We start from the raw sequence: 21,401 nt of genomic DNA on the forward strand, positions 1-21,401 counted from the left end.
TCGATTAATCAATTACCAAAAGTTGCAAATTAATTTCCTGGGAATCGACTTTAATTCCCATGCAGATGGCCAAACTAAAACAACCACAATTGCAGAAATAACACCGAGGACATGACCTCGCAGTGTCTCAGTGGCAGCTAGCCCCTGACCCCACCCCACCACCACCACCACCACCATCCTGGGACCAGTAGAGACGCTGCACCTGTATGCAGTGCGCCTGTCCCGTTTGGAAAAAAGTTGGCAGTGCAATGGTTACGCTGCGTGCGTCTCAAGGGCAAAGGAAATGAGGAAACCGATCACAACAACTAATGAAGACTCCTACCTCTCTAGACCTCTCTCTGTCTGCGGACTACCCTGCTGCTCCGGCTCTGTTCTAGCTGTGCTACCATGTCAGTGGAGGATGTTATTCTAGACATATTTATAAGAGGACAAAAAAACGGGAAGATGCGCCTAAATGGGAAGCGTCACATTTTCAGTGGGAGCGCCAGTGTGGAGAGACTGTGACCGAGCCAGGGAGCGGAATATGCGCCACTGTCCAGCCCTGCACGTCGGACTAAAGCGTCGGATCTTTGCCGGATAAACGTCCTATAGCCTAGCTGGATGATGTGATTTTTTTTCTCTCCAGGATTTTATGATCGCACCACGTTTCAGCGGGAATCTGGATGATCCAGTCACGTCACCCTGGACCTCCACACCGGTTTCATGGGATCAGGACCAGACTGACCTGAAATAGCTTAAATATAGGGAGCCATCAGTCAAAGTTTAAACAAGTCTCATTAAAAAAATTACATAGTTAATAAATTATTACTTGAGAGTAGCAGATTTTTCTGTCTGTGTTAAAAAGAGTGGATGGAGGCTTATTTTAGACACAGTGTCCTACAGTGTCTGACTAATTGAAATAGCCTACAAACTACCATTAGAGTTTAGATTGAGAGCTGCTTTAGATGATTTCGATAATTTAGTCTAAATGCAACAATATATTATTCCAACACTGAGGATGCCACCCTGGGTGTCAAGGAAGGGAGACTGGAGAATGAAAGCGGGATTTCTGCGTCTTTAATCGGACACAGAAGCGAAGGAAGGAGACGGCCGAATAAGCCCTTTTTTCTTTTTTTGGATTGGTCCAAAGAATATTTTTTTGCGTGTCCCTTGGACTTCTGCACAATGGGGATTATACTTCAAGTTATTCTAGGAATGTTTCAATTCCTGCTGCTCACCAGAATACCGACGTCCCATGCCAAGGTAGGCCTATATATTTGGCCCTAAATGACTGCATGTCTGAGGTGGTTAGTCAGCCATCAGCTATGAGCTTGTGCGGTTTATTTCCATCTTATAGTCACTTGATGAAATCCCTTTTGTATGGATTTGCTCTGGTGAAGAACGTGGAACTTTTAGCTTGGTGGAAGTTATCCCCTAGGTCAATGACACCTGTCACTAAGCCATAGTGTCCAGTGACAGGAAAATTCACTAGTCTATCTAACATTATTATTCAGGACAGCCATATGATTTATAAGGTGACATTATGGTATTGTTTCCTCATCATTTTCATAATTCAGTGCCGTTTTCTAGTGAGGCACCTTAAACAAACTGAGAAGTTGTCGATGTTCAACATTTTTGGCTAAGTCCTGGATCTTCACAATCCTACCTACAGCACCTTTAATGTTCTTCTCATCCAAAAAGTGTTTATTCCAAAATCAAAATAGTTGGAAATTCATTTTCTGCCAATTTATGATAGATTCATTAATTATTTAATTTTTAACTCCTATAAACTACTACTTTATAAAGGGCACCTCATTAAACAGTGGGACCAATAATTCTTGAAATATTTAATTTAAAAAGCTATTTTAATTATTTATCATTGATAAGAAATGTTCATATAGGCCTACTGACAGTTTCCACAGCAGCAGGTGCTCACAAAGAGAAAACTGCGTGTGCTGGTTCTTTATTTATGTCTGGAGACTTGTATCAGGAACACAGCTCTGCAGCGGTGTGGGATCCAGCCCTGACTCTGTGCTGCTGTTTAGTGATGCATCATCCTAGACGCTACATGACACAGCAGCGTGACTATTCACCTGCTCACATCTGAAACTCTCTGGTTTCATGCTGTCTGCTTTTCTGATAGATTATTTGGAAAAGGGGTCATCCTTTTTTCTGTGTGTGTGTGTGTGTGTGTGTGTGTGTGTGTGTGCGCGCGCCAAAAGGAGGTAATTTCATCCCAGTCTCTGATACAGAAAAGACACACTTACTTAAGCTCACATCCTACCAGTCACAAAATGTCCTTAGTCACAGCTTAACTCAGAATCAATGTGGGCCAAACGTGTGTGTGTGTGTGTGTGTGTGTGTGTGTGTGTGTGTGTGTGTGTGTGTGTGTGTGTGTGTGTGTGTGTGTCTAGAAGGGGGTAGAGCAGTCAAAGGGGGGCAACTGGACAAAGTCTACATTCCCTTACAAGTGGCCTTGGTTTTCTAGGGAGCTATACAATTCAGTTTCTTTTTCTGTGTTTTTTCATTGGCATAAGAAGTATTTAGATCCTTTACTTGGGTAAATTTACCAATACAACAATGTAAACAAGTAAAAGTCCTTTATTCCAAATCCTAAAATACAGTAGTATCATCAGCTAAATGTACCTAAAGTCTCAAAAGTAAGTATTTGTTTTGCCTTAAAATGTCCCCTGTGACTGATATAATTAAATAGTTAATACTGATTTATCTGTAAGTGGCATTTTACTGTCGTAGCAGGTCGAGGTGGAGCTTGGTTTGACTACTTTATACAAACTTAGGTTGTTAGGTGGTTTAGTGCAGTGGTTCCCAACCTGAGGTTCGGGCCTCTCCAAAGGGTCACAAGATAAATCTGAGGGGTCATAACATGATTAATGGGAGAGGAAAGAAGAAATAAAATAAGTTGTGCTACGCAAATCTGTTTCCATTTTAGTTTTTTTCTGTTATTAGTGAAATTTGGGCCTCAAACTGTTGTTTAATGAAAAGTCTGAGAAGTGTAATCTCTCTTTGGTGGAACTGCTAACAGCTCATAGATATCTGAAACATGATAAGAGGCCCCAACTACACACTGTTCTTGTTTTTGTTAAGCGTCACAAGCCAAACAAGTTGGGAACCACTGGTTTAACATGTAATTATACTGGGGTTTTAAGGTTATTTTATGCTATTGAATGTAACATATTTATCTGCAAGTTAACGAATAACTAGCTGTCAGACAAATGTAGTGGAATAAAAAGTACATTTGCCACTGAAATGTAGTTGAGTACAAATATAAAGTAGCAGAAAAAATGCTCAAGTAAAGTATAAGTACATCAAAATTGTACTTGGTGATTATTTTCCCTTTCAGAGGTCACTATAAGAAGCTGTATATGAGTGTTAACTGCATCTGGGCAACATGAAAGTAGTAAATATGGGATGGATATAACTGTCGGAACAAATTATCTTTACTACAAAAGCTGCAGCAGGTGGTCTCCCTTCAGCTCATTTTATTAAACGGTCAACTCCCAGCTATACTCTGACTGTAACTGTTCATTGTTGCGAAATCCAGTAGTAGATACTTTCACTATCTACTACTGCAAGACTCCTGAAATTTTTTCACCTTAATCAGGTGGGGTTGGGAGGGCAAAGGTAGCAGGTACAACTTGTTCGAATATTCAGCAGTTCCCTCCCTTATATTGTTGAAAATGTGGATGGATTTTGGTCTTGAACGTAGACATTTTCAGTTGCAGTACATGCTCAAATGGACCCCACTGCAGAATATTTCAAAATATAGTCCAAAATGGGGCATGTTTTATTAAGTTGTTGTACAACTGTAGGGTGGCTCTTACCCTCCTACATGTGTATCTGTGTATCAAAGTTCAGAGTTTTCACTTTCTTCCTGTCATTTACCACTAGGCATTATTGAGCCTGTTGTATTCAGATGCCAGGTGTGAACTATTGTGGTGTTCATTGACAGGAAACACTTTGATATGTACCAGCAGCCTTTTTACAACAATGTCAAACAGGAGGTTGCAGGCAATAGCTCAACAGTTAAATTACTGTTATATAATGCTTAGTTCAAAAAAAAATCTTGATTATTGATAAATAGCAGATATATTTTATTATATGTATTTTAAGTATAGAAAACTATTGTTTTTCTTCAATGATGACCTACCAAAGTACTAATTTACCCACCTTTTTTTTTTCTATTTTTTTGTTTTTGTTGGGCTTTTCTACCTTTAATTGATAGGACAGCTAGGTGAGAAAGGGGAGAGAGAGGGGGAGACATGCAGGAAATCGTCTCAGGTCGGATTCAAACCCTGGACCTCTGCGCCGAGGCATAAGCCTCTATGTATACGTGCGCCTGCTCTACCCACTGAGTCAACCCGGCCATATTTACTCACCTTTTGACTATGCTATATATAGGCCTCCATCTTTTTTCGGGACTGATATTGAACCACTTGTTCTGACTCCGAAGTGCAATGCTGAATGCTATCTAACAAGTCAACTTGACCAGGAAACCCTAAACTTATTGAAACGGTGCTTTTCACATGAGCTCACTACTTTTATTTCTCCCTCCAGCTCGCTCACTGGCGGCCGTCAGACTCCCCAAAATCCAGGGAAGGTCGAGAAGGTATGCTCCCTGTTTCTACAAAGAACTCTGCACTACTTAATGGAGCTGATAGAGAGAAATAAAATCATGCCTTTATTGATTTATCTCCACCAGTGCGACGGTGGTTGGAGGTTTATTCGCGGAGCGGCTGTGAGCCTCGGGACACTCTGGTGGAGGTTTGGCGGGAGTTGCCGGGGGAGACGCACCATCTCTTCGTCCCATCCTGTGTGTCGGTGAGGCGATGTGGTGGCTGCTGTGCTGACGAGGCCCTGGAGTGTGTTCCCTTGCTTACACACACACTCACAATGGAGGTATATACACACAGACACCCTCTAAATCCCTCCCTGCTTCAGTGTAGACGAATAATGTTGGAAACAGTGAGATGATGTGTGAATATTTTCTGATCTGTGTGCAGCTGATGAGAACCTCCTTCATGAAACATGAGCTCATTGAGCTGCCGTTCGTCGAGCACAGCCAGTGTGAGTGCAGGTAATAAAACACACAGCCTGTGCTCAGAGATGCATGGTATACCTGTTGTTGAGTGACCTCCTTGCACCTTTATGCTGACACCGTCTGTTGTATCTGTATGCAGATTAAAAGATCATTCCCAGCCAACACCTACAACAAGGTAACACATATTGTTTTTCACTTCTTTACCCTTCCTCTTCCCTTCTTACCCTTTTTATCTCTCCTTGTCTGTTCATGTTTAATCGTGTGTGAGTGAGCTGTTGTTGTGAAATGTCATGTTCCATCATCTCTAATGACTTTATGAAGCCCTGTCTGTGAAGCCATGTCCACTAATGATGCTCTTATAATTCTGCTGGTGATGTTATTAACGAGGAGGAATTAAGAGGAGTGTTACAGTCAAAAACTGTTCTGATGAAACCTAAGTAGCCATAAGTGGCTTAATAGTGTTGAATAGAGGTTACTTGTTCTCATTTGCATTATCCGAGGACATAAGACTTTAATCGATTTCAAACATTTGGTCATTCCTTGCTGCAAAAGTCCAACATCTCAGATCAATGTCTCACCTCTTAAATGCAAGAAATAACCAAATTCACATCATCATTGTCACGTCAGTACATGAAACATGTCAGTGTTCACTTTCCAGGTTTAATTATAATTAAACATAATAAAGAATCAACTAGTGGGATGCTGATTACAATTTAGGCTGTTACTACAACTCTTTTGTTGAGTTTCCAAAACACAACAAAAATGTAATTTTGTAATGTAATTTTTTTTTGCCTTCATCACATAGTTGAAAATGACAGGAAACATGAAAAGATAATGTGGTAAAGGTGAAATCAATCCAGGCACATTGTGGTTACTGTATGGCTCTTGGAGAGCTGGCTCTCTTGGATACCTTATCATAATGCAACTTTGTCAAAACTAATTTGGGATTACAAATAGTTGAATCTGATAGTTTACATATCTCAAAGCAAGCAAGTACCTTCTGTATGTTTCTTTTAGAGCTTCAGATTTGTTGTCCGTGAACTAAAACATGATAGAAAACTATTGTGGATCATTGGAAATCTCTGACTGTAGGTCAACATATACTAAAAGTAAATAAACCTTCCTGTTCCGGCGGTAGACACTGTACTGTACGAATTGTTGAGGTTCAGCCGAGACTGACAGCTATACACTGTGAAAGGAACATTTTTGTTGGATCCCTGATGTTTGTTTGTGTACTTCATACTGGCAGTTCCAGCTATGCAATCATGTGATTTCATCTTTAATGTTTATGTCCTCCTACTTCCTGTTAGGATGTGGACATAAATAAACGATTCCAATGTACTGTATGTATGTGTACTGTACGTGTGTATACATTTTTGTTTTACCCTGTTCAGGTTTCATGTGTCTACGTGACTGTGTTTGCTGAATCTCTGCATGTCTTTGCACATGTGTACTGTACATTTTCTATGTGCTAGTATAAATGTGTGCAAAAGTTTTTGTGTGTGTGAGAATATTTGTTTATGTGTGTGTGCCCCTCAGTGAGTTAGCATCTGTGTGACTCTCTCCCAGCATCCCTTGGGATGGCCCACATCCTGTTGTCACCATAGCGATGATTTTTATCTCCCTTGCCATGTGCTCTCTCACAGACTGACGGAGCAGAGTCACACATCCATGATAGTAAATTAGAGCTCCAAAGACAACAACAGAAGCAGCTCAACTCAGTTATTATTGCCAGAGCTAAGCTGGTAAACACGGCCCTCCATAATTTGATAACGTTTAATATAGTTACAGCAGATCGGATTAAAGAGACAGGGAAGTTAAATCAAAAAGCAAAAAACCAAAACTGTGAGCCGATGCACTTTGCTGTTGAGGGTACCAGCATATATTAAAGTAAAACAGATTGTGCTCAATAAAGACTGGAGTATGATAGGGATATGAACAGAGCTTAGTTAACCACAGACAAGGTGGACGATGTGCCCAAAAATGCAAAGCTACAGTAATAGGTTGTGTTCTGTGTTCTGTGTTTTTGGGGAGTGTCTCCTGAGAGCTCCCTGGGCAGTGATCTGTATTCAGATCTTCGACTTTGAGCAATACCAGTCTGTAAAAATACTCCAATACAAGTAAAAGTCCTTCTTTCAAAATTGTACTTAAGTAAAATTACAAGTAATATCAGCATATCGACTTACTTGTCATTGCAGCAGAATGGCCCCAGTCAGACTTATAATAGTTATATATTATACCTCTGGATATTTTTTGCTAGTACAATAACATGTAAGCAGCATTTTTATGTGATACTGTTATGCAGTTTGATTTGATTTTGAACAATAATTTGCATTTGATGTGCTCATCACAGGTTTTGAAACTCTTTTTCTGCAGATTAACTTGTAACTCAAGCTGCCAGATACATGTAGTGGAGTGAAAAGTGCAATATTTCCTTCTGCAATGTAGTGGAGTAGAAGTAGAGTAGCATAAAAAAAACTCAGAATTGTACTTAAAGTTACAATCTCAAAGATCGTTACATTCTCTTTGGCGGCACGTATGGCGATAAACGGTAATTGGAGGCGTGTTTTTGGATCTCACTTTCACTTGTTATTGAAGATTCATCATCTGTACTCGTCGCTCTTTTTTTGGTTTTTGTTTTCGACCATAATATCTGTTTACTCGCAACTCGCAATGTACAGTATGTGAAGTTCACTTGAAAGTCTCTGCTGTGAGCTTCCTGTTTTGAAAAGGAGATTTATCATAGTGTTTGAAGGCCTACATGTTTGTATTAGGGCAGTCATTCCCAAACTGTGGTCCGCGGACCACTTGTGGTCCGTGAGGGTACTGCAGGTGGTCCGTGGAAAAGCTAACTAAAATATAAAATAATAGTTTTTTAACCTTCATTTTACCAGGAAATATGTATATTGATATACAACTTAAATTTAAATTAAATTGTCATGTGTGTGATTACTAAAATAGGCTAGTGGCGCTTGGCCGTGACATTCAAGTCCAAACTCTGAAGATTAATAATCCCCTAAAATCGGCAAAGGTTTTTAAATTTTGACTACATCCAAGTGTTCTTATACTGTATATATTTAATACTCCATGGCTATGGAAATAAGCCTGTTCTTCAAATGAACCTGATTATGCCTCGGGCGCTTGAGTAAATAAATAAATTAAATATGTGGCAGCCGTTGTGTGCAGTAAACTTTCTTTTAACACGTCTGTTGTACTGATGCGATGACCAGTTATAGTTTTAGTGCTAGTAGGCCTATTAAGAGGTGCGGATTAATTCAGGTAGGACTGTGTGTAGACATATTTTATTATGTGTATTATGAGGTGGTCCGCGAAAATTCTTGATTACAAATAGTGGTCCACACACACAAAAAGTTTGAAAAACCCTGTATTAGGGCATTACAATCTATGCGTTTTGTGAAAATAACATTTGGAGATGAAATATATGGAGGCTGGGTGTTGTTCGACATTTTCCAATAACTTAGTGCAGACAAGAAACCTGACTTTTGGTACCAATCCTATAAAATAATACTGTTTTCTGATATCTTCTCAAATGTTAAAAGCTGAACTTTTCTTAAATAGAATCTAGACTAAAATATGCATACATTCAATGTATTCACTTAGTTAGTGGTGGACACACAGGGCTATTCATTTTTTCAACCTAATTTTCAATTCCAACAGGTGTCAAAAAATATAATAACTCCTGACTATTTAATGTGTGTAACATTTTGTTTGTCTGATATTCCCAGGCCCTATTTGAAGCCATCAAGAACAGACAAGAAAAAGGAGAGAGGAAAGTCCAGACATAAGACAACTGGAGCCATCAGAGCTGCGTATGTTGAATATTCAGTACACACATTGATTATTTATTTTTATTTTTCAATCCCAGTTAAAACCCTTAAGTTGATGTTGTTAGTTATTATTTAAAGTGCCCATATTATGCTCATTTTCAGGTTCATAATTGTATTTTAAGGTTGTACCAGAATAGGTTTACATGGTTTAATTTTCAAAAAACACCATATTTTTGTTGTACTGCACAGCTCTCTCTCACTGCTGCAGATCCTGTTTTCACCTGGTCTCTGTTTTAGCTACAGAGTGAGACCTCTTTTCTTCTTCTTCTTGTGAACTATCTTTGATTGCACTCGCACATGCGCAGTAGCTCAGATGTAGATCATGTCAGCTAGCTAGCTCCATAGACAGTAAAAGAAAGGCTGTTTCTCCAACTTCGGTCAGTTACAAGGCAGGATTAGCTGGGAGACTTCTAAATGAGGGCGCACATGTAAGTAGTTCTTTTGTAGATTATGGTGAACTTGTGTGTGTTGTAGCAGTGCTTTGCTATTGAGAATGAGGTAGCATGCTAACGCTAATGCTACGAGCTAACAGTTGTGGTTAGCCAGCTCGTTTCGTGCCGATTTTGAACAGCTCACCCGGAGACTGAAGGCAGGACACATTCAGAAACCGTATCTCACTCAAAACAGCATGGATGGATTTTTTTCAAAGTTTGTATGCGTGTGGAAGCACCAGAGACACAAAAGAACACCCCAAATCCCAGAAAAAGTGTTTTTTTCATAATATGGGCACTTTAAGTAAGCCTCAGTGTGAATGTTTGGTTTTCAGTCACAGCACTCAAGGTCTCTCTCTCACACACACACACACACACACACACACACACACACACACACACACACACACACACACACACACAGGACTCATGTCTGTCTAAGACTAGTAGGCTTTATAAAAACAACACAGTATATGGCAACTATTCATTCATATTTAATATTTACTGTGATCACTTATATCACATGTTATATAATTCACAACTCTGGCTGGTAAGAAGGTAATTTAGAAACATTCAAGGACAATAAAAACATTTTGAAATGATTATCCACTGTGATCTTAGAGGAACAGATGTGTGTGTGTGTGTGTGTGTGTGTGTGTGTGTGTGTGTGTGTGTGTCATGGTGTGTCTGTGTGTATGTCTTTCTGCCACCATGTACATGAGTCCCATGATTCAGTCCTGAGCAGAAAAAGAAAAAGTTTCTTTTTTCATCTGCTTCCCCTTGACTTTGCTTCATTTCTGGCCTCCAGGGGCCCAGAGGTGACTTGGTTTGGGTGTGATGTCCTTCAGCACCCATCCATCACTCAGAACAGGCTTTATTCAGACTCTGGCAGGGGTAAAATCTGTGTAATTTGCTCCCAAATGCTACCTCCTCTATCCATGCCAGTGACAGGCGTGGTCATCGAGGTCTGAACAAAGATGGCCCCTCTCTGCCTCATTAAGTAACTTCATTAAAGCTGCCAGCCTCGCAGGAAGACTGAGGCAGAACCAGCTTCAGTTAATGGACCAACTGACGCAGGCAACTTTCTCAGACTCAGAGAAAGTACAGAGTGTCTAAAGGGAGAAACTGAAAGCCTCATAGGCAGCTAAGTGACTATAGCCATGGTAACGGACAGAAACACAGACTGACAGAAAGAGAAGAAAGTTTGTCGGCAGCAAAGGAAACAGTATACCACATTAGTCACACATCTCCCACACACTGCATTGTGTAGGTTTGGTTCAGTCTGGCACTGCATGTTTAAACAAGCCTTGCATTTTATTTTTAGCCATGCTAGCAACGTGGTGTGGGATCAATAGAAAAGTAGTAAAATCTTTTAGACCCTGTATTGATCACACACCGTGGCTTTCAGTGTGTCAGTGTGTCTGTGTGTCGGTCCAAACTGAAACATCTCAACAACTGTTGGATAGATTGTCATTAAGTGTTGTACGGACATTGATGATCTCCTCAAGATGAAGCCTACAAACTTACTGTAATGATCCACTGACTTTTCATGTAGTTTCACCATAAGGTGGACGTTGGTTTTTGCAAATAAAATGTCTTAATAATTATTGGATGGATTGCCATGAAATGTGGTTCAGACATTCATGTCCCCCTCAGGATAAATTAAAGACCCTTAACCTAACCCGTAACTTTTCATCTAGCTCTACCATTAGGTAAACTAATTACATTCCTATCAACCTCAGCTTTACTTTGTGTTTAGTGCTAATTAGCAAAGGTTAACATGCTAAACATAAAATGGTGAACATGTTAAACAGTATACCTGCTAACATGTTAGCATTGTCATTGTGAGCATGTTAGCATGTTGACATTAGCATTTAGTTTCAAAGCATTGTGCCTAAGTGCAGCCTCACAGCGCTGCTTGCATAGCTGTAGATTCTTGTTAATCAATGAATGAATACATTCTGCAGCTAACCACACTGTTCTTTCACCCTTCTTCCTTCCATCCAGGACACATGCTCCCCTACCTCTTCCTCCCCCATCCTCTCCTCCTCCATCACCTCCGCCCACCAGCCTCGCTCCCTCTCCATCGCCATCTCCGAGGCCTAGTTGCCGACCCTGCAGAGGAAGGAAGTGGGCACTGAATGCAACGTCTTGTCAGTGCCACTGCACCATCAGAGCTGAGAGCTGCAGTCGGAAAGACCGGAGGCTCAACCCTCACCGCTGCAGGTCAGTCCACATGTAGTCTATATCCTTGACGTTCCACTTCCGGGATTGCTCCGTTGTCCCCGGAAAATCCACCGGATTTTACTCATTTAGGCCGGATATCCATTGCCTTGGGCTTCCTTTGTGTTGGCATTTCAAACTCCGGTGGATTTATGAGGACTATGGTTAACCTTTACTCAAATCTCTGCATGGTAAATCCAGACAGCTAGCTAGACTATCTGTCCAATCTGAGTTTTCTGTTGCACGACTAAAACAACTTTTAAACGTACACACGTTCCACCAAAACAAGTTCCTTCCGAGCACATTTTGCAGCAGCACCATGGCTTTTCTCTGTTGCTTAGTGCCGCCCAAGACATTTGTGATTGGTTTAAAGAAATGTCAATAAACCAGAGCATGTGTTCCTCCCATCCCCAAATGCTATGTGGAGTAGCCAGACTGTCCTCCAGCACGCTTTGGAGGAGGGTCTGGCAAAGCAAGACCAGTCCACATGTTACCAAAACATAAACATCTGATGCTTGTACTTTTTAAGAAAATTCTATTTATTTGTTTTTGAACAATGTTACTGAAACATAACAATACACAGACAAGGGTCTAGAGTATTGAAAATGAAAAAAGTGAATAATTTAGAAATCTAAATAAATAAATGCAATCTCTGAAGCACCTTGAGCTGCATCAGGCTGTTTCTTTTACGAATTGAAGCTGTATGTTCTCTTGCTCCAGATCATCCCAACTCACAATCCATTTTCTATAACGATTTGAAAATATCTAATTAGAGATTTTTAGACAGGAAATCAGATACTTGAGCTTTTGCTGCAGTGATAAGCTTTGGTGGGAGCAGCTGTAACTCAAGTAGTAGAGTGGGTGACCACGTGTTCTACGTGTTAAGTGTCCTTGAACAAGATCCTGAACCCAAAATTGCTCCCAAAGTGGGTACATTTGACAGAAATAAATTAAGACGTTTTGGACGAGTACGTCAAGGAAAAGTACATGTGAGAATCAGCCCTGTGTCTGTCAAAAAAAGTTTTCATGCTTAAAACTTCATCTCTTTATTGTTTATTGTTCCAGGTGTGAGGCCATGAGGACTTGATGTGTCCACTGACTTGATTTTCACCTACTTCTTTCCACCAACCCACTCTCAGTGCCATGTAGCATACAGACGCCTGGACATCCAGGAACATCAGACTGAAGGAAATATTTGCGGAAGCACCCACAACCTGTAGAAGCGCTCTTAGTTAAGCAACACGTGCAGCGTAACAGCCTAAATATCTACATGCGTGTGTGTGTGTGTGTGTGTGTGTGTGTGTGTGTGTGTGTGTGTGTGTGTGTGTGTGTGTGTGTGTGTGTAATCAAACATGTTACCATCACCTCTGCTTCTGCGACAAAGCTTCTGTCAGTCCACATGTGCATGCCTGTACAGACATGTATAGTCACAAAACACATTCCATGAGTGGAGGGATGACAGGCACCTTAATGGCAACTTTGAGAGACGTGGTTTTTAGACAATTTGTTCTTGGTGGATACAATTACACAAACTCCTGCTCCGCTCTTTAGGTCTGCAGTTGAACTTATACAAATACAAGAGAGCAGTGGAAACACACACTATTTAAGAACAATGGATATAAAGAGGATCAGTCTTACGCAGGGGTTCTTCGTGTCAACGCTTCAGTGGAAGTTGTAATTTGTTGTTCGAAGACAAACTGCACATGGAGATGGATTACAGGGTAAAGTCAAGGCCAATTTTTGTGCGGAGGATTTGAAAAACAGCAGCAACAGATTATAGATGGACATATCCACACTCAGACACACCAGAAGAACATAGGACATGCACATGAACTGGCACCCCAGTGTGCGTGGACCTATAGTTGAGCTGAATGCTGGGATGGAGAGTATCTGTGTGGTCTCCCCATTGAAAGACCCAGATGGGATATCCCTGCAGCCATCTCTTTCATTCAAATCGTATGACCACGGACTGGCTCTCCAAGCCGCTTTCCGGCATTTGTTTAATTTGGGCCTTTTGTCTCCATCTTCCCTCGGCTCCTCGATTGAAAGCAGCCGCTTTGCCTCTCTTTGCCTCTCTTTTAGGCAGTGAGGAGAATGACAATAATGAGGCTGGCGGCTGTCCACTGCTTCACACATTCACACTTATAATACCAGGAACACAGACAACACTGCAAATGCAGAAAGACACACAAGCTCACTCACTCTGTGCTATAGCAGGCACACATACATTCATATTTACACGCACATGCAATGTGAAATGAATGCAGGTAGCCATAAGCATTTGTTTGTGCCACACCAAGTGTACAAATATATGTCAGTTATTGCAATTTACTGCAAAGTCTTCATTTAATATTGTATTATATGCCTCTGTTTTATATTTTATTATAATTATTTCAAGTTGATTGAAAGACATTCTATATTGCTGAATGTGTGTCTTTGTTTTGTTTGTTCATCTTTAATCCGTCTGCATAAAGAGTCAAGCTGGGTGGCCGGCTATGTATACACTCAGCATCTAAACCGATACCCAAATGTATTGAATTTAAACAGACGCGGCTAACACGGGACACAAATGGGAGACTATATACATTATAATGTGTAATTCAAACAATCAGTGGGGCAGTGTTTTCCGCAACACATAAACCAAGCAAATAGCCGTTCCCAGTGCAGTGAAGGAAAAAAATGCTGTTTTTGTTGCATGTTAAAGCTGGGATGGAAAGAGTATTATTCATTTGGAACATAACTTGTTTATATTCTAACTGAATCGCACGGTTTAATTCCATTTTACTTCATGACTGCATGGATGCTGGGTAGGAACAGGGATTTAAACTGTGATTCAGTTTCAGAAAGGACAAAGTCTTGAGCAGTATGTCAGTCAGAGTGACAGGCTAAAGCCAGAGCTCAGAGGACCCATTATGACGGGTCATGGAGTTTAAACCCATTTTTGACACTCATTCAGACCATTTGTTTTGTGCAAAATTGTACTCAAAACATTATCAGTGACGTTGTATCTCCATGACAAACAGTAGCTTTGAAACTCTATAATTCATGTCTGTACTCTCCCCCAGGATTCATACGATCCTGCTAATTGAAACTGTCCCGAGTCTGAATTATTTGTGTGTCAGCCTTGAGCTAAATAACTTTGTTTCAGGGGCTGGTGTGATAAGCTCTGTATTTATACTCTCCTGAGATGAGATTTTTTTTTTTTCTTGCTTGAGTCCATTGTTCAGTGTTTGTTATAACCATCAATCAATGCTTCAATCACTACCTCTATATCACAACATATTAATGACCAAGTATTATTGTTACTTTCTCTTTGTTATGTCAGACCTCTTTTAAGATAATAATGTTTTTATTTACATTTAGCAATAAGCATAGTCTCCAGTGTAGAGATGTGGAGCTGTAGCAGATCTATAGTGATTATCACTGGTTTAGAGGAACCTATAGGAGTTTTCTGTGTGTGTCTTAATAACCTGAAGGGAAGCATTTTTTTTTTCATATGAGGAGAACTAAACTGGTCCTCTGAGTACAGACCAGACACTGTGTGATAGTGTGGAACAGGAGATGATTTTCCCAAAGTGTTTATAGCCTAAAACTACTGGTGATCTTGGCTTTAAAGGAATAGTTTGACATTTTGGGAAATTCACTTATTCACCTTCTTGTTGAGAGTTAGATGAGAAGATTGATACCACTCTCATGTCTGTACAGTAAATATGAAGTTAAAGCCAGCAGTCATTTAGCTTAGCTTAGCATAAAGACTGGAAACTTCAAAAATTCCAATTTTCCAGCCTTCATTTCTTGATAATGTTGCATTTTGTGAACAAATGTTTAGGGTAAACTAAGTCACTGAACCTCAGTATAATTTGCACTTGTGTTTGAAATTGCAAAGCAAATACTGTACATTAGCCCACTGGGGGAAAATAGAAGAAAACACTGAAGAAGTAAAAAGCTCCATTCAAGCAGACATGTATGATATATCGAAGACATTCCACCTAAAAGAGTTGAGGTGCTGAGATAATTTGTTGAGGGCCTCTGGGGTTCCAGTTGTTTCCTCTTTTGCCCAAATGTTCTTATTTCAAAGTACAAATTCTAAACAATAAAAGCAACAGCGAATCCTATCAGGAAGCATTAATATCTGCTGTAGCCTCCAATCATTTCAACATCACAACTCTTTAAGTTATACAGCTTGGGCATATTAATATCCTACTCAAATGTCCTGATTTTGTGTCAGTATCAAACATCAGTGTGCTTTATATCTGCACAGTCTACATCGCACTGTAAAGGTAGCCCTGTTCTAGCCTCCAGTGTCTTAGCCTATAGAGACCCCTTACTAAACTATGTAACATTTTATAATCTCTAAAATGCCATGACCTTGTGTATGACGTAGTGCATACTTTAGAGATGTATTTGTAACTTTGTTTTAGCTATACTTCGTAATGAATCTCTTCTCTGTGAATACATTGTACTACTGTAGCCTATGTATAAAGAAAACCCTCTTTTTTTTGCTGCTACACCATTTGTGCCCTATTATGATGTCTTTGTAGAAAACAATGCAGTTTTATGTTGTATTAGTATATAAATGCCAATTAATCGATTCAATGTCCACATAAAAGTGTATACTGCATCGTCAAATATATTGAAAATGATACCAGGATACAACCATGATGTTACAGATGTTATTAAAGGAAATGTCTTATTTTTCATATAAACCTCTTGTTTTCTTCCTGTCACTGTTTATCCACTCTAACGTCCCTCTGCTCTGACCTCATCTCCCCCATCTCTTTGTTTTAATCTCTCATTTGACGGTAATGAAAGGTAAACAGACACTTTTGATTACAGCGACACCCTGGGAGTTGGGTACAGAGAAAGTGTGTGTGTATGTGACGTAACGTGGTGTTATGAGACATAATATTGTTCCCTCTCCTCCTCTCGTTTGTACTGCTGAGTCAGAAGCTGGTCCAGTACAAAGTTATGCAGCCCCACATGTATGGAGAAAAATAACTGTTAATTTACTCAAGTACAGTGACGCTGATGAGGCACTTGCACGTAATTTATACTCCACTACATATCAGAGGCAAATATTGTACTTTATATTTATTTGAGAGCTTAATAGTTACTTGTTATTTTGCAAATTAAGATTTTACATACAAAACATATGAGCAGTTCAACTTTCATTTTACTTTAACTTGCAGGAAGGTGAATCATAGGCACATACAGACTCACACATACAATACATAAAACAGGATAAAATGCATAAAACACAGTAAAACTATCTAAAAATAAATGAAAAAAAACCCAGCTCACATAAAACAATGTGCATCATGTTTTCCAGCATTACGTCAGTTCAAACCTGGAGTACATAGCCATCATCATCTCACAAATGCAATATGCTTTTATATAGATTTTTTTTTTTACTGGTGATGGAATATTTTTCATTGTGTTACTTCTTTTACTTAAAGCGAGAATATGGGATTTTTAAAAAGACGAAATAACCAATTTTTCCTTTTACAAATGAAAGGTTGAATTCATAAGCAGCAGCTGCAGCCTTACTCAGGCTAGTAAGACCAGTAGCTTATGGCGCTAATAATGCTAGCAAACATTAGATAGATATTGCTAGGTAACGGAGTCCTTTCACTTCAGGGGTTAATTTGCAAAAACAGTTATCTCGTATTTATTATCTTCCTAAATCATGTTTTTTGTGCAAGCCAGGTCATCAGTCAAACTGGTGTTGGTATATTCATTTTAAGAATGTAATGTATGTTTTTGCAAATGAACAATGATAACAAGCCAACATTTAGCAGGTATGATGTTTATCAAATACACAATCATAGTTTAGCATGTTAGCATGCTAACATTTGCTATTTAGCACTAAACACAAAGTACAGCTGAGGTTGATGGGAATGTCATTAGTTTTGCAGGTATATAGTCAAAAAACATCATAAACGTTATTACAATTAATCATGAGGGGTAATGACTGTGTGAGAGACACAGTCTGGAGAGAAGATATTGTTTGTGTATTCTGTGCACTGTGCCTTTTATCCCCCTGGCATGGATTATTTTGACTATGACGATGACTAAAGTTGGTGGCAATTTGACGTTCAGCTCTCATTTGTCCCCTAATTATCATTTCACATTGCAGAGCAAACTTTAGACCAAAATAAGGATGATAATCTAATGACTATGCCTATTTGTATCACAGTTACTGGCTATAAATTGACAAGCTTACATGGCAGTATTATCATCTTATAATGACTGATTGCATGTAAATTAGCAGCAGTTTATTTTGGCCGTCATTACTCTTTACAGAGTGTGAAGAGAGGAGAGGATGAAAGAGGAGAGGAGAGGAAAGAGGAGCTAAATGCTGCTGCCAACCTATCTGTCTGGAATGGCAATACGCCAGTACTAAATATAGCTGCAAGATTAGGGAGACAGAGAGAGAGAGAGAGAGAGAGAAAGAGAGAGAGAGAGAGAGAGAAAGAGAGAGAAGAGGACACTGAGTCACCCTTCAATATACAGAAAAGATGCCTTTACTCCAAAATCTGTTTTTTAAAGTTCTGCACTTGTCAGAAACCCCAAAAAATATGTCCTCGTACTGGTGAATAACAAAGGAGAGGCAGAAACACTGCTCAGACTTTTATGGGGCTCTTTGACTATTTCTTTGTATGTTCTTGTACATTTCATGCATTACTGTAATTTGACTTCCTATGTGTATTTTCAACCAGTAGCTCACATGTCTGTCTGCCTCCATCCCTCTGCACCCCCGCACATCATCCATCTCCCTCTGCACCTCTCATTCTTTGCACTTGTATCAGGACTTCCTGTATTTTTCCACCTTGCTTTCTCTGCGTTCAGCGTCATGTTTTTCTAATAACTCCAGCCACGTTGTCCACCCTGCTTTTGTAGCAGCAGCTGTGTTGAAGCAGGTACTGGACGCTATCTGGCCTGCAAGTGTGTTTTGTTAGATGGTATCAGCAGCCCTGTTTGTGTGTGTGTGTGTGTGTGTGTGTGTGTGTGTGTGTGTGTGTGTGTGTGTGTGTGTGTGTGTGTGTGTGTGAGAGAGAGAGAGAGAGAGAGAGAGAGAGAGAGAGAGAGAGAGAGAGATAAAAGACTGAAAGAGAAAGAGAAAGATTGATTATAATGTGTGCAGTGTAAAGTAGAACCATGTGTGTTTGCTGGTGACAGGAAAGTGAGTGTTTTTTAACATCTCTTGTGAATACAAAGAACTTTTTATTTTATTTCACAAGACAAGCAAACAGTGTTATCTGCAACAGAAACATGGATCCACAGGCCTTGTCTGTCTCAGTCCACTGAAGGACATCAACCTTGATAAAAGATTTACAGCTCTTGTTACATGGGAAACATTATCTGCAAAGTCAGTGGGTTGAGAATTTAGTGTGAACACCACAGACTTTATGAAGAAGTGTAATTCCCCTCATTTGTAAAAAGAAAAGAAAAAATATCAGTTCAAATGGTTTGCTCTATTGACATGACCATAATTAAGTCTAGCTTTGCCAAAGTTTGCTGTACACAAAAAAAAGAAAAAAGTTTGCTGTACACATGGTTTTACATGAATACGCTAACATACACTATACTACATGATTTAAAGCTTCTCATTAACAAGGCTAACAGTCACAGTCATGCTAGCAGCTCTGTGAGCTAAATGCTAATGTCAGCATGCTACTGTAACATGCTTACCATGGCAATGCTAACGAGCCAATGTTTAGCAGGTATGATGTTTATCATGTTCACAATCATAGTTTAGTGTGTGAACATGCTAACATTTGCTAATTAGCACTAAACACAAAGTAGGTCTACAGCTGTATATGTTTTTGCAAATGAATAATACTAACAAGCTAAAGTTTAGCAGGTATGATGTTTATCAAATACACAATCATAGTTTAACGTGTTAGCATGCTAACATTTGCTATTTAGCACTAAACACAAAGTAGGCCTACAGCTGAAGCTGATGAGCATGTCATTTGCTTTGCAAGTAGGCTATTTAGTCATTAACCAAATTATTGAATAACTACATATTTTGACCTGATGATGATCATAGATGGAAAGTTAGAGGATCATCAAAGTTATTACAATTCATTCTAAAGGGGGATTGACTGTGTGTACCAAATTTCATGCCAATCCATCCAATAGGTGTTAAGCCATTTCATTCAAAAACACAAATGTGAACCCTGTGGCGGTGCTGGAGGAAAAGTCAGAGGATCACCAAAGTAAGTAGGATTCATCCTCTGGGGAACATGAATGTTTGTACAAGATATCATGGCAATCCGGTGAACCAACCAACCAACATTGTCATTCATAGGGCTATGAATATATGTGATAAAATGAGATTGGCTAACAACTGAATAATGCATGAAGAAAATGAGATAAAATCAAAAAGAAAAGGGAGATTTTGAAGAAAAAACTATTTTCTTTTGTCCCGATGTTCAGCAAAACATCAAATAATGTGTGAAAGCATAAAGAGGAGTGTTTCATTGGAAGAGATACATTTGATGGATTATAGTGTGGTATAAAAGGTGAAGGAGCGTAGATGAGGGGTGGTGCAGGGCATAGGGGGAGGGTGGAGCTTTTTTTGTGGTTGGGGGCCTAGCAGGTAAATAGGCGAGGGCATAGTTGTGGTCTGGGCGTGCTCGATCCTGTCAGGGGGAGGATGCGGGTACCAGTAGAAGTGAGAGGAGATCAGAGAGCCTGCTGAATGTTATCTCTCTGTCCGTACCATACCTGCAGGTCGACTCACCTAAGGCAGCAGCCAATCAAGTCCTCTGTATGTCTGTCTCCTCCTCAGTTCACCTACATCAGCATAAACATAATGACACGTCATGTTTTGCTTGCAGCAGGCATCCATCTGAAGTGACCAATTGATCTTTTGGTTCCTTTTATGATTCTATAAGTGCACTTATATGTTCCTCTCTTAATAATTTAGGTTAAGAGCGTATTCTTCTTTCCTCTGTGATTCTGATGTTTGTGCCACCATTAGGCTACAACATGCTCAAAATGATCTTGTAGGAGGATGCTCAAATATATCTCCTGAGTAAAGTAAATCCTGATTGGCTAAAATAATGTAATGCATGCCTGTCAGATTAAAGAAATTATGTAGCCTTTCATTACTATTTGCATATTTTATTCAGAGCCGTAGTCATGTGATAATTTTTTAAAAGGTATATGATAATAAATCAAAGGGTAAATCTTTATGTGTTACTGGAGTCAAATTCCTTGTATGCTGAAACATGTATATGTGGTAAATAACCTTCTGATTCTACTTCCAGTGGAAGATATTTCAACTCCCAGTCCAAGATATTTATTCGTACCTATTTAAACAATGTACAACTTCTAGTGTTGCTGACTTGTGCTTGCCTAATGTCTATTACCACTTTGTTCTTTGAGGTTGTTTTTTTTTATCCAGGGCCTGAGCCCAAAGCTTCAGGTGGCAATTCACTGTTTGGCAACTTATTTGTAGTTATTGTAACTTTGTTTGGGAATACAGGAATACCAGGTGGGTTATAACCTGACCTTAAGACCCTGTATCAAAATTTAGATTTAAGACATTAATTATTTCAGTTTATACTTTGCTTCCATAAGGTATATAGTATATATTGTTAAATCAAATTACCACACACCTGAGGTTATGTCATTTTTCTGCACCCTCTCTATACACAACGCACAGGGAGTGAAGGAATGAGGGTAACTAAGAGCCTTGCTAATATTTTTTGTACTGGGGACTCCTAGAAGGGTAATCTGGTCATGGGGGGTTTTCATTGAAAAATGTAGCAATTTATTTTATTGGTTTGCTGGTAAAAGGATGTCCCCTGTATTTTTTACATCAAGAACCACAATGGAGATACCTTTTAG

At 39.5% G+C, this 21,401-nt stretch overlaps 1 protein-coding gene across 1 annotated transcript; it reads left to right on the forward strand.

Annotated features, from left to right (window-relative positions):
• Positions 1-212: 212 nt before the first annotated feature.
• vegfba (vascular endothelial growth factor Ba) lies at positions 213-15,671 on the forward strand. The gene is made up of 8 exons (XM_078260453.1): positions 213-1,242; positions 4,555-4,606; positions 4,700-4,896; positions 5,001-5,074; positions 5,178-5,213; positions 8,785-8,868; positions 11,325-11,543; positions 12,606-15,671. Exons 1-8 carry the CDS (start codon positions 1,165-1,167, stop codon positions 12,625-12,627), a joined length of 762 nt encoding a protein of 253 aa, XP_078116579.1. The 5' UTR covers positions 213-1,164; the 3' UTR covers positions 12,628-15,671.
• Positions 15,672-21,401: the final 5,730 nt, after the last annotated feature.

Source organism: Sander vitreus, chromosome 10 (assembly GCF_031162955.1).
Source record: "Sander vitreus isolate 19-12246 chromosome 10, sanVit1, whole genome shotgun sequence".
NCBI lineage: Eukaryota > Metazoa > Chordata > Actinopteri > Perciformes > Percidae > Sander > Sander vitreus.